The sequence below is a fragment of the Monodelphis domestica genome, chromosome 2 (assembly GCF_027887165.1).
Source record: "Monodelphis domestica isolate mMonDom1 chromosome 2, mMonDom1.pri, whole genome shotgun sequence".
Taxonomy (NCBI): domain Eukaryota; kingdom Metazoa; phylum Chordata; class Mammalia; order Didelphimorphia; family Didelphidae; genus Monodelphis; species Monodelphis domestica.
The window spans coordinates 535703003-535716156 of record NC_077228.1 but is presented as its reverse complement, the minus strand read 5'-3'; the positions used below and the strand labels follow the sequence as shown (position 1 = coordinate 535716156).

General features: G+C 60.2%; 2 protein-coding genes across 5 annotated transcripts in view; both read left to right on the top strand.

Moving 5' to 3' along the window:
* Positions 1–5706, top strand: part of RBM44 (RNA binding motif protein 44) — a 29351-nt gene extending 23645 nt beyond the window's left edge. For all 3 annotated transcript variants that reach the window (XM_056820016.1, XM_056820020.1, XM_056820017.1), the window contains exons 12-16: positions 1516–1804; positions 4200–4345; positions 4457–4601; positions 5080–5129; positions 5569–5706. In XM_056820016.1, the coding sequence (XP_056675994.1) occupies positions 1516–1804; positions 4200–4345; positions 4457–4601; positions 5080–5106 (607 nt within the window). In that variant the 3' untranslated portion in view covers positions 5107–5129; positions 5569–5706. The remainder of the gene's footprint in view (positions 1–1515; positions 1805–4199; positions 4346–4456; positions 4602–5079; positions 5130–5568) is intronic.
* A 2025-nt stretch (positions 5707–7731) lies between these two features.
* The window catches only part of RAMP1 (receptor activity modifying protein 1), a 94218-nt gene continuing 88795 nt past the window's right edge, over positions 7732–13154 (top strand). Inside the window, exon 1 of one of the 2 annotated variants that reach the window (XM_016429354.2) lies at positions 7732–8085. In XM_016429354.2, the coding sequence (XP_016284840.1) occupies positions 8025–8085 (61 nt within the window). In that variant the 5' untranslated portion in view covers positions 7732–8024. Of the gene's footprint in view, positions 8086–9161; positions 9685–13154 lie in introns of those variants that run through there. The other variant, XM_016429355.2, reaches the window with a different exon arrangement.

Sequence of the window (13154 nt, the reverse complement as noted above, 5' to 3'; positions counted from 1 at the left end):
TGGTTATGAGGTGCTTCCCAGGCGCTGGGGGGTGCAGGATGAGTGCTGTGTGGGGCTGTTACAAATAAAAGAGTGGTTGCCTTAAACTGTGACCACGAAAATATGGTTTCAAATAAAAAATATAGTGGTCGCCATGGGAAAATTCCCAACTATTAAATATACCCAAGTCAGCTGGGTTTTATGGAGATTTTAATAAATACAAATTAAAGAATTAATGAAAAGGAGAGAGAGAGTAAGAGGAAATAATGAGAAAAGGGCTAGGCCAGTTTAGGCTTAAGCCTTAAGAGAGAGATCAGTCAGTCTTTAATCCATTCACCACAAGATTTGTCCCAAGCAAGATTCTAGTGTTCAGAGAGACCCACCAGTTTAGTTCCTGAGCTCCACTTCAGCTTCCAAGGCTGAATTCCCCTTCAGAGGCCTTCTGATTCTCCTTTTAAAGAGAATTTTCTCCTATGTCACCTCCCCTAAATTCTCATATCTACCAATCACAGTAGACTTTTCACAGGACTGACCATTCTTAATTCACACCTTCTTTAGTTCTCAACTTCTCTGGGTAGACTAAAACTTCTGAGTAAGTTCACACCTCTTTGCCTCTTGCAAGTTTGCAAGTTGCCTGACATTTTAGTGATTAATTTGACCTTCATAGGTACTTAGCACCTTTTTGTATTAGATCTAAAAATAGACTTAGCTTAAGAGTCTTAGCTTTACTTTAAGTATGGGTTAAGTACTTTTCATTGTTCAGTAAAGAGTTTACAACTTTATCTTCCCCTAAAGTATGCTTAAGTATGGGTGGAGTAGAGGTCTCACATTCCTGATCAAGTACCTTCATTGTTTAAATGGGGAATGGTCTTAACCAAATCTTCTGAAGTAGGGTCTAAGAATTTTTAAGATTCCCAGGGCTCAGCCGCTAATCCATCCCAACCTTGTCCCACTGTGCCAAATACTCACCAAACAAGTCAGAACCTTAATGTTCATGGAGTCCTCATCCTGGCCCAGCCCTGCCTCTTCCGGTCTGGGTGATTTTGGGCCAGTCCCTTCCCGTGATGGAGGGGGGATGAGGCAGTTTTGGTCCAGGATCAGGTGACCCTGCATTGGGGTGGCATTTCCAGATTTCCCCAGATGTGGGCAGGGCAGAGGTCTGGCCTGAGAATTAAGAAGCAGCCGGTCAGTGACTCCTTCCAGGTTTCTGGACTCGCCTCTGGTCAGGGCCCTTCATTTTCTTGAGCTTCTTACGCTCACTGGGGCCACAGGAGCTCCAGCCGCTGCTCTGACTGAGGGTCACATGGCCAGCACGGCCGGTGCAGCTCCCAGAGATCAGAATGCTCAGGACTGCGCTCTGTGGTTCTGAGAGCACCCAAGCGCTCGGAATGGTTCCTTTGGAGCTCAGAGCTGCACCACGGTCAGAACGACACCAGGCCTTGTTCTCATCACCAAGACTGTGTGTGCTGCGCAGGCCCCATGGGCGCCGAGTGCAAGGCAAGCTGTTCACATCCTCTGGGTCCGGCTCTGCTTTAGGTACGCGTCTCTCGTCTTCAAGAAAGCCAACAGAGCCCGGTTGGCCGTGGAGGAGATGAATGGAAAGGAGATCAACGGGAAATCAGTCAATGTCCGGCTGGTCAAGACCCCGGCTGAGAATGTGCCCCCCCTGTCCTGGAGGGGAGAGAGCCGGCCTGCCCTTAGGGGTCCGGAGCCAGCCACAGATGGCAGAGGCTGCGGCTCAGCCTCAGTGCCGCCTTCCAAGTTCCCTGCTCACGTGCCAAGGCTGCCCGAGCCAGAGAACGCCTACTTCTCGGTGGACCATAGGGTGAGTGTTGGGGGGCCTCTGGGGGGGACTTTCCAGATGGGAAGATGTTGCTGGGGGGGGGGGAGAAGGGCAGCGGCACCTGCCTGGACCCAGCAGGGACCGCCGTTGGGCCCTTCCTGGCAGGGCTTGGCAGCACTCAAACTCCCGCAGCACCAACATGTGGGTGCTGCCAGGTGCCTGGGGCTCCCCACACTCTGCCCCATCACACCCATGTGCCACTTTGTGTTCTCAGATGGGCACCTCAGTGACTGCCGCCCCAGTTGAGGCCTCTGGCGTGGAAGTCTCCCTGCCCCCCCCCCATGGCCCTGTCTTTGCCATCATCACTAGATCATCAGTGGGCCTCTTGTGTGTTAGTGACTGGGAACGATGAGGCACGTGGTAGTGGCCAGCCCGGATTGTCCCTGCCCGGACCCACCTGTGGCCGCTGGTCATGGCCATCCCTTGGTGTAGGCTGGAGGCGGGCAGAGGCTGCTCTGCCCTGGGTTCTGCCAGGCTCCTGTCCTTGGTGCCGCCTTAGCCTTTGGGGTTACCCCGAGGGCTGCTGGTGTGAATCTTAAAAACTACTCAGACTATACTTTAGAAGATTTTATTTAGCTATTCCCTTATAGTAACAATGGAGATACTTGGTCTAACAAGAATCAGGACTGTCTTGGGAACTTTACTCCACCCATACTTAGACATACTTTAGGGGAAGATAAAGTTGTAAACTCCTGATTGAACAATGAAGGTACTTAACTCACACCTTATAGTGAAGCTAGAACCTTAAGCTAGGTCTATTTTTAGATCTAATACAAAAAGGTGTTAAGTACCTGTAAAGGTTAAGTTAATCACAAAAAGGTCAAGTAACTCACAAAAGGCAATGCTTAACAAAGAAGTTGTGAAGTACTCAGAATATAATTTAAGCAGAGAAGGTTAGAACTAAAGAGTGGTGAGAACTAAGAATGGGCAGTGCTGGAAAAAAAGCGTCTACTGTGATTGGTAGACTTGAAAATTTAGGGGAGGTGACATAAGAGAAAATTTCTTTAAAAGGAAGGGGGTAAAAAGTCATTTGAGGCAATTCAGTTCGGAGTGGAGATTCTGAACTGAGTTCAGGAGATTGAGTTCAGTGGAGGACTGGAACCCAGCTTAGAAACCGTCTTGTGGTGAGTGATAACACTGACTCCCTTACCCTTAGGCTCAGGGAGGCCACTTTGGCCAAGGCCTTTAACTACTGCTTGGCTTAGCCTGAGCCAGAGCAGTTTAAATTAATTCTCTCTTCTCTTTCTCTCTCCTTTTCTTAATTCCTTCTCTCTATATTAATTAAGATCTCCATAATTTCCAGACTAAACTGGGAATTTTATTTGGCGACCATTTAAATCTAGATTTCAAGTCACAACACTAAAATTATCCTTACACTGGGGAGGGGGCTCCCCCCTGCTCTTCCTCTGAGCCAGTGCCAGAGGGTCCCCCTTAATGTTTGGACCCCGGTTCCTCCACGTGCGGTTATTGCTGGCTTTGTATGGCCATTGCTTAGCCCTGACCACTGACCGCATGTGCCGATGGAGGTGGCCTCATCCTTCCTGTCCTCTGGCTGTTTGTCTTCTCTCCTTCGGGCACCACTTAGTCCCCCTCCCCCATTTTTGAGTCTTGTCTCTGGGGGGGTTCTCAGTGGGAGCCCCCCAGCGTCGATGGCCTGCCTCTTCCCAGCTTATCCTGGGTCTTGTCCAGACCAGAGCAGCCAGACCTTGTGGGCTCAGAGCCGTCTTGCCACCCTCCTGGACGTGTCCTGGGAAGGGCATCTTGCCTCGCCTCTGTCCAGCCTGTGGCTGTAGCCAGTGCGCTAGGCACTGGACAGAATCCCTGCGGCATCCTGCCGGCCCTTCCCAGAGAAGCCTCAGCCTGCCGACTCTCTTGGGGGTCAGTGAAAAGGAAGGGCCGGCTTGGCCTGAGGGGGGAGCTGGCGGGTGTGTCATGGTGCAGCGTCTGCTCCAGGGCATTAGTCAGTGAGGAGTCCGCAAGGCCTGAGTTCCAAGCCAGCCTCGGGCACTTGGGTGTGAGAATAAACTTCAGCGTCTGCTATGATCTTAGAAGCGACCTTCGGGCCGGCCATGGGGCAGAGGGAGGCCGTGGCCCCTCCTCCTTGCCCATTCGGCCCTTCGGTCAGCGGTGTCCATCTCTGAGGTCAGCCTCGCGTGGACAATGAGGCCCAGACGCCATCGGGGCCCGCGCAGGGCTCCTCTGAAATGGCCTGGCAGAAGGCCGGCTCCGCACTGGCCACACGACGGGCCTTTTTTATTGGTTCGGTGTCCAGGCATTTCATGGGGTTCTTGGCCACGTGTTTCAGAACCGGTTCTTCCCCCACAGCGGCGTGTTGGTTCCCCCAAATGGTCGCCTTCTTGTTTCATGTTGCTTCTAGGGTGGCAGGAAAGGCTCAAAACCGAATAAATCCGTCAAGTGGGTGCCCGAGAGCCCTCTGCCCTACGTGCCGCCCAACACCCTGAACCTGGGCAGCTTCACCAAACTCCTGCGGAAGCTCGAGGGGCTGCACCCTGACGTCAGCAGGTGGCCGGAGGCGGGGGCGGGCCTGGGCCGGGCACGTGGGCGCTGGCTGAGCCTGCGGGTGCCCGACAGGCGCGTGGGCGCCGGCTCTAATTCGTCTCCCTTCATCCCCAGAGACACCATCATCGACGCGCTGCAGGAGGTGAGGACCAACAACAAAGGGTTTCTGAGCGGCTTGTCGCTGACCGCCATCGTGGACATGACCACGTCGGTCCTGAGGACGGCGGCCTTGCAGAAGGAGGAGAGGAAGCGGCAGCAGGTGGGTCCGAGGCGCCGCCTCCACTGAAGTGACATGGGGGGGCACAAGGGAGAGGTCGGGCCCGGCGACTGGACAGCGACCTGGAAGTAGCCCCGAGCGGGGCCCGGCCAGGGCTGCAGACCGAGGAGACACCCGGGCAAAAGCGCCTTAGGACGGCGGAGAACGGAAGGTGCGGGGAGGGGGGACCTGCCTCACTGGAGCTCTGGGGGCTTCGGGAGAGCCTGGAGGACCTCCGCGAGCTGATGCGAAGGGAAGGGGGCAGAGCCGGGATGGCGCTCCAGTGTTGGTGCCAGAGAAGCCGAGGCGGGCGGCTGCCCACAGAGGGAAGCAGCTGACGGGGTGTCCGGCCTCAGAGACGAGCTGGAAGGAGGAGGGGGCTGCACTCGGCCATTTGGGGCCAGGAGGGGGAGGCCTCTGCCCGTCCCCACAGGCTCCGGCCCTGGACAGCTGCGGACTAAAGTGCTGCTTCTGTCCCCAGGAAGCCCCCAAAGCCGGCATCCATTAGGTGGCGGTGCGTCCCTGACCGAGGTGAGCTTCCCGCAGGATTTCTGGTATTTTTCCAAAGTCGGTTCTGGAGACTTCGGGGGGGGGGGGGGGGGGGGGTCGGGGGGCGCTCCTTGTGGCCGGATGCCGGCCTTTGGGGATTCGGCCTCTGCAGGTGACTTGGAGCCAGCGTGGCCCGTGTTCGAGGGAGGATGGGCAGCGTCGAGGGCACGGCCTCCCCCTGGCACACGTGGGGGCCAGCCCTCCCTGTGCAATTGGCTCTGGCAGAGATGCCAGCTTTGGTGGCAGAGCGTCTCGCTGGGCATTTCGGTGGAAGCCCGACCCCTTCGCCTCGTTCCTGCTGCCCCACAGCCGGCCCCCCAGACCCGGCGTCCAGCTGAGGCAGTCCTGCGGGCTGATGGGGCTCCCGGGCCTGGCCTGGAGTCGTTCCTTCTCTTAGCAGCCCCTTTCTCACCCCCAGACCACCACCGTCGCCTCGTCGGAGCCGCCTCTCCCAGGAAGACCCTCGGCAGAGACTTGGAAGAGGAGGCCGTGGCGGGGGCCATGCACGAGACCCTCCTGCGGCCCGAGGAGAGCTGAGGGGGTCTTTTTTGTACAGGCGCCCTCGGAGCTGTTCACGGAGAAGCCGCTCTTGCACCCTCCAGGCTGTTCCCCGACTGGCTCGGCGGCGGCGGGTGACCAGCCGTGGGTTGGACAGTGTAGACACTCTCAGTGCCCACGTGCGGGCCCCTCAGGCCCCGTCCTAAATCTCTGGGCGCCGGACAGAGGCGGGGCTGGCAGGTCCGGGGGTGTTTGGTGTTGACTTGGTTGGGTGGCCTTGGGGGGTGGAAGCGGGGGGGAGGGGTCGCTTGAAGGGGGTCTGTTCGGTTTTCAGGGGTGCGGGCGCCATTAAAGTTAGCCTTGGTTGTCTGCACTTGGGGTGTCGTGGAGTCTTTCTGGGGGAGCTCCGGCCAGTCCTTGCCACACAGGGCCGCCATGCTGGAGCTCTGCCACTGCTCCCGGCTCCTTCGGGGCATCTTTATTCCCTGAACCAGTTCTCCACTTCCCGGCCCAGAGCAGAGGCCTTTTTGTCAGGAAAAGGGCTGATTCCGGGAGGCTCCTCTGGCCCGGCCAGACCCTCCCCATGATCCGAGGGGGGCAGCCACCCCCCGTGGCTGGAGCAGACCCGGCCTGAGCGCTGGGGCCAAGCCCAGGCCCCCCCCCCCCCACCCGGACGGACGCGCTCGGCTCGCCTGCTATTAAAGGCCCGGCCGGTGGGTCAGCAGCCGCGTCCGGAGTGCCCAATGTGTGCCGGAAGCCAGCGCAGAGCCCCGACGTTCAGTCAGCGGAGCCGCCGTCTGTCTCTGATCTGGATCACGAGGCGGCCTGACTGGCCGGGCAGCCTGCGCAGGGCCGGCCGGCTTTAGGGGGCTCCTGCGCTCCGCCCGCTGTCTCTGCAGACCAGGGCCTCCCTCACTCTCACGGTGCAGCAGGACTTTGGGGGGGCACCGAGCTGCTTCTGAGGCACTGGGGGTGCGGACTTGAACCCGGGACCCCTCTGGGCCCAGCTGCCCCTGACCGGAGGGAAGGCGCCTTTCTCAGAAGATCCTTTGGGTCTGGGTGGGCTGCTCAGGATCTGGAGCCAAACCTGGCCTCCCTGGGCCGGTCATGGCCCCTCTGGGCCTCGGCTTCCCTGGGAGTGGAGATGAGCCGCCTGCCCGCCTGCCCGCCTGCCCCTCTGCTTGTGCCCCGCTTTAACGGCTTCCTGCCATCCCGAGGGGGGGGGGGGGAGGCGATTCCGGGCCTCCTTTGGCCCCAAGCATGAGCCAGGGTGGGGGAGGGCCTGGCTGGGGAAGGCCAGAGGCACGTGGGTGGTGTGATCCCAGCCCCTCCCCCAGGCCGCCTCCCTGGGGATGAAGCCCCCCCTCCCCCACTGGGTACAGACATCCCTGTCTGGCGGGCCAGCCACCCATCACTTCACCCCGTCTGCCTCGGTTTCCTCATGTGTCAGACGAGACCAGCGTCTGCCCAGACAGGCAGAGCAGGGGTGGGGTGGGGTGGGGGGGGCCAAGCACCCGGGAAGGAGGGAGAGCCGGCAGGGCTGGGGGGGGGGCGGGCTGTCCGGGGAGGCCCCTGGACTCCTCTCCGTCCGGCCCCGGCCCACCCTATGGCAGTAGCCTACGGGGGACCACTAGAACGATTGCCCTTAAAAGGGGGCGCCTGGGAGTCCTGGCCGAGCCCCCGCGAAGGCCTCCGGGAGCAAACGGCAGTTCCTCCCCCGCCCCAGGGACCGGACCCTCCTCTGCTCTCCCGGAGGCCAGGCACAGCCCGGGGCCCCAAAGAAGTGCCCGGGACAGGCGGGGAAGGGCTCGAGGAGGGTCCCCTGACTGCCGGCAGCTCGGAGGGCTTCCTGTCCTCGGCGGCACCCGAGGCAGGGACGGCAGAGGAAGGCGGGCAGAGCCGGTCCCTGCAGGAAATGCCCACCTGCGCTGCCAGCCGCGTGCCGGAGTTCTTTGGGGGACTCGGACACGCCCCTGAAACTAGGGGAGGGGAGCGTCCCCGAGCCGGGGGTCCTGCAGCACCCTGACAGCCCGGTCCTCCCTCCCAGCTCCTGCCCGCCTGGGCCCCCCGCCAGGCCTGCCGGGGGGGAGGGGGGAGAGGAGGGAGGGGGGCCGCTCCGGCTGAGCTCCGGCCCCTCTGGGGCTGCCTCCGGAGCTTCCCCTCCCCGTGCCCCGCCTCCTCTCCTCCCCTCCCTCCTCCGCTGCCTCCTCCCTCCTGCGGACTGACGGACGGCCTGGCTGGCGGGCGGCTGCTGGTGCTGGTGCTGTTACTGCCGTTGCTGCCGCCGCCACCGCCACCGCCACCCTGGAGGGAGGCAGCCCGAGGTTGGGGGGAGCCCGGAGGAGCTCCGAGCGTCTGGCCAGAGGGGCTCGGGAAGCCATGGCTCAGCCCCAGGCGCCCCTGGCGCGCCCTCTGGTCGGCTTCGTCTGCTTGGTCCTGGGTAAGTGTGAGCCACAGTCACTGCTGCCCCAGCCTTCCGCGCCGCTGCTGCAGGGGTCCCCGGGCCCGAGGAGGGGCTGGGGGAGGGCGGAGAGCGCGGGGCCCTGGGGCTGGAACCCGAGGTTCGAGTTCTGCTTTCTCACCGCCCAGCCGTGTGACCCTGGCCGAGTCATTGCCCCCTCCGAGCCACAGCTTTCTGGGGTCTGCCAAGGGGAGCTGAGGAGAAGTCCAGGGATCTGGGGGTGGCGGGGAGTGATTCAAGTCCCCGGAAACCGGAGGGGATTCCCATTCCGAAGGGGGCTTTGCCTTTCCTCCGCACCCCCCCCCCTTCCCAGCGGACTGGCGGACTCTGCCCTGAGCTGAGGAGAGGGCAAATGGCGGGTCCTCCTCCCCTCCCCCACCCCGCCCTGCCTCTGGTGATTGCACCTGAGTGAATTCTGCTGCTGGGGCGGGCTTGGGCTGGGGGGGGGCCTCCCAACGGGAGATTTCTGGGTGCTGCCCGGATTCCCAGCTCCATTTTAGCTTCTGGAAGGGGCCCCCCCAAACCCCATCTTAGAGGGAGCTTAACCCGGCCCTGGCTGAAACAGCTGCGCCCAGATGTGCCGTCCAGGCCCCCCCCCCCCGCCCCCGCCTCGAGCTTTGTTTTCACGGGGAGACCTGGGAAACTGACGAGCCCAAACGGGAAACTCGCTCCAGTGGGGGGGGGGCGCCCCCCAGGAGGTCTAGACCAGCCCTGCAGAGGGGTTGTGACGGGAGGGAAGGGCCACATCTGGCTCAGGAAAAAAGAATTCGTGAAAAAGGAAAAACTCGAGGGCCGGCCACGCGCACCCGCGGGCACCCGCGCGGGCACACGGGCGCGCACACGCCCTGACTGACTGTGTGGCCATGGGGGCACGGCCCCCCCAGCAATCTCGCTGGGTGCAGGGGAGGGGGCACCCCTGGGCACGGCCCTCTGTCGCACCCCCACCCCTGCAGCCCGTCTGGGGGCGGGGAGGCTGCCAGGGCAGGGCAGGGCAGTGCGGTGCGCATCCTGAGCCGCGGATGGGAGAGCCAGGTCAGGTGGGATGGATGCGGGAGGATGGCGCAGGGGAGGGCGGTGCCAAAGCCGCCCTGCGCCTTCAGAGCGGGCTGGGAGGGCCAGTGGGCAGCGCTGCAGAGGGCCAGGGCGGAGGCCACGGGCCGAGGGGGTGGGGAGACCTCCTGGCCGCAGTGGGCAGCGGCCAGTGGTGAGTGGGCAGCGGCTGGTGCTGGTGGGCAGCGGTGGCGCCGCCATTGGGCCGCGGAGCTGTCCGTGAGGCCAGCTGGGCGGGGCCAAGACGGCTCTGCCCTTTGCGGAGGGCGCTCGGGATCGAGGATGCTGATCGCTGCGGGCAGCGGGCGCGCCATGCTCCGCCGCAGCCGCCGCAGCCGCCGCAGCCGCCTCCACCGCGCCGCGCTGCGCCAACGCCCGCCTGGTGCCAGCACTGCGGAGGCACTGGGGGTGGAGCCGTCCCCGGCCACCCGGCGGGGCGTCGGGCGTCTCGGGCGCTGCTCCGAGCCTCAGTTTCCCCGCCGATCCATTTGCTGCGGACCCGCCTGGCTCCTGGGAGGATGATCTCAGGTACCTTTTCGGCAGTGGGGTAAGCACGGTACACCCGGGCCTAGAGCACCCGAGGCGCCGCACCCCCCCCCAGCCGGCCCTCCCTCTCCTGCAAACAAAAAGGGCCCCTCGGGCCGCCTCGAGCCCAGAAAAGGGGGCTGGCTGGGGGGGGGCCCAAGTGGTAACCTCGATAGTGGAGGGCCCTTCCATGACGGGAATTCCTAACGCCCCCGCCCTCCCAACCCGCCCCTCCCCCAAAGAAAAATGATGCAGATCCGACCCCAAAAGACCTCTGGAGCCAAATGGCCTTTGTTAAACGGGGCTCAGCCCCCCCCCCCAAACCCTTCTTTCCTGGCTCAGCTCTAAGACCGAAGGACGAGAGCCAGGCAGAGGAATAAGTGACTCGCCCAGGGTCACCCAGCTAGGAAAGTCGGATTGGAACCCAGGACCTCCTGGCCCAGGGCCTGGGGCTCTATCTGCCCTGCCCCCCCTTCCTCGAGATCATTTGATCCTGTAATTCTGTTACCGCCTTCATTTAGCCCCCGGGTCCCTGTCGGGAAGTCGGGCGCAGAAAGGGAGCCTGGATGGGGGTTCTGAAGGGCCCCTCCCCCTCCCTCCCCCTGCGTTCCCTCAGCTGGAACATGGGGGCTCCTTCTACGCAACGTTCTTTAAAATGGGGGCCGAGACGGGCTCATTCTGGTCGCAGATTGTCGGGTGGCCAGCAGGGGGCGCTGCTCCGCGTCTAGGCGCTTCGTGACGATGGCAGGCTCTGCGTCCCCAGGAGCCCAGCTGCGGCTGCTTCCCCTCTCCTGCGGTCTGGGCGAGGCCGTGTGGGCGAAGGGACTTAGCCAGGCTCACCCCACTAGGAAGGGTCCGAGGGAAAATTGGAACCCAGGACCTCGGCCACCAGACCTGACACTCCCCCCAGCCCTGGTTAGGAGCCTTTGCTAGGTGGGGAAAGTCCTGGGACTCGATTGTGGAAAGCCCTTTTGCGGATCCAGATGGGCCCGGGACCCCACCTCTCCCAAATACCCCTTTGCAAGTGGGGAAACTGAGGCACGGAGCGGGCCCAAGGGGCCTTTTTAAACCTGAGAGTTGGAGCCTGAAGGAGAGCTCTTTTCTTCCTTTCTTTGCCCAGGATTTTCTGCTTCCTCTCCCAGAATCCCTTGTTACTGAATAAAAAGCCAAGGGGGGGGGTTCAAGGGGGGCAATTTGGCCAAACGAACCCCATCAGCCAGTATTTGCCAAAAGAAATGCTTTCAAGACGAAGGTCATTTGTTTAAAGTGGCATCGCCCCACCCAAGGGACTAGGGCTGGGCCTGGGGTTAATGACTTGCCCAGGGTCACCCAGCTCGCCAGGCCAGCCACCCAGCTTTGGGGGGGGTTGGGGGAGGGGGTAAGGCCTCGCATTGTGTCCCAGCATCAGAGGGAAGACTTTGCTTCGAAGCCCCCACACTCACACCGGCAGTCTTTAGGGGATTTGGGGTCTCAAGCCCCCCCCATTTTCCCTCCCCCATTCATGGGGCTCACAGCTGCTTTCTGGCCTGTCCTGCCAGCCCCTGGAGACGGAGTCACAGGCAAAGCCCATCAGTGGGCAGAGAAGGGAGCCGGCTCGCTTCAGAGGGAGGCCGGTGACCGGAACTTTCAGGGGAGGTGCTGAATTCGAGTCCTGGCCCTGCCCAGTTTCCCTTGCCAGCCTGACCTCTGGGGGCGGCTCCCGCCATCTAGCCTGCAGCCACCGGGGCCCGCAGCCCCAGCTCAGGCTGGCGGATCCCAGCCACCCTCCCATCCGAGAACTCACGCTGGGTATTGGTTCCAAGGCACGAGAGCACAAAGGGGGAGGGGCTGCTCCAGGTCCCCCCAGCTAGGGGTGGCTGAGGTCGGTGCCAGTGTTTCTGCAGGCCACATTTTCACCCGTTCGCTGGTCCATAGACTAGAGTCCCCCCACCGGACCGAGCCGAGCCAGAGCTCCTGCCACACCACCCTGGCCCTCTCCAGCTCATCTGACAGATGAGGACCCAGAAGCCAGCAGGGTGAAATGACCTGCCCAGGGGCTCCCAACTAGTGTCCCAGAGCAGATTGAAACTCTCTTCCGGCCTCTACTCGATGCCCCACATGTCCAGGCCTGCTGACCCTCTGGCAGCCCAGTGCCTGCCCTCCGAGCCGGGGCACAGAGGGAGCGGAGCGTACTAACAGAACAATCCCAAGCCCGGTGGTGGACTCCAATGAAGAGCCCCCGACCCATGGAGTGCTTCCAAGGGAAGCTAGGAAAAGCCCATTTAGGGAGCCAGCAGAAGGCGGCACCAGAGCCCAGGCATGGGGGGAGTCGCCTAGGGTGCTCCTGGAGCCCTAATCATTGCTCCTTGATCCACTATTTCACCAACACTTGGGTTTGTGCAGTCCACCTACTTACCTTTCATTTGCATCCCTGCTCTTAGCATCGTGCCTGGCCCATAGTGAAACCCTTCATAAATGCTCTATCTACAACCTCAATGCCATTTACATCCTAGTTGCCCTCGTCTAGACGTTCTTCAGCTTATTCATGTCCTTGCTAAAAAGTGCCTCAAACTACCCTCAATGGCCAGTTCTGTCCCCCCAGAAATCCACTGAGGTGGAGACCAAGGTAGGTGATTCTTGGGTGGCCCATTGTGGAAGGAGACCAGGAAACTGACATCAAAGGGGAGAGAGTCAGAAAGTGAGAAATAGAGGGAAATGGGGGAGGGGGACGGAAATTAGGAAAGCTCTCAGGTAGAAAAAACAAAACACAAAAAACAACTCAGTGTCTTTGAGCAGAAACAGATAAACTAACAGGGAGAATATTAAAATCAGAAAGAAATACAATCTCTAGGCCAGGTAAAAGAGTCCAGGCGTCTAGGAATAGGTATTACAGGCCTAAGGAAAAGGAATCAACATTTTATATTATAAATGGCCCTGAGGTTTCCCAGCTGAGCTTAGAGCCACAGCAAGAGGTTACTCAAGGGTTTAAAAGAGAAACGTGAATTTTAGAAACTGAATCTCTAGCCTTAATAGCCAAAATAAATGGCAGAATAGAAAAAGCTGAACCCATGGGGACAAGTCTCATCAAGGAAATAAAGAGAAGATAACCGATGAGGTGTGTAAGTACATGAAAATAAAGGACAGATGGGGAGAAGAGAAGCAAAAAGTCATCCTATTTTTAAAAATATGATCTCTATACAAGCAAAATCCACTGATTTCAGAGACAGGATGCATAGAGGCAGCATGAGGGTTACAGGACTGCCAAAAGAATACAAATCAGAAAATCAAAACAGTATAATACAAGAAGTAATACAAGAAAACTGGCCAGAACTTCTGGACATGGAAAAGTAATTTGCCAATTGAAAGAACCCATAGACTGTCTCAAAAAAGAAAAGAACCCCCAAACCCGTGCCACAGATCCATTACATGGTTATTTAACGATGATTCTTCCATCTTGAACTAGTGAAATTGATTTCTTAGACAAAAGGAGACTT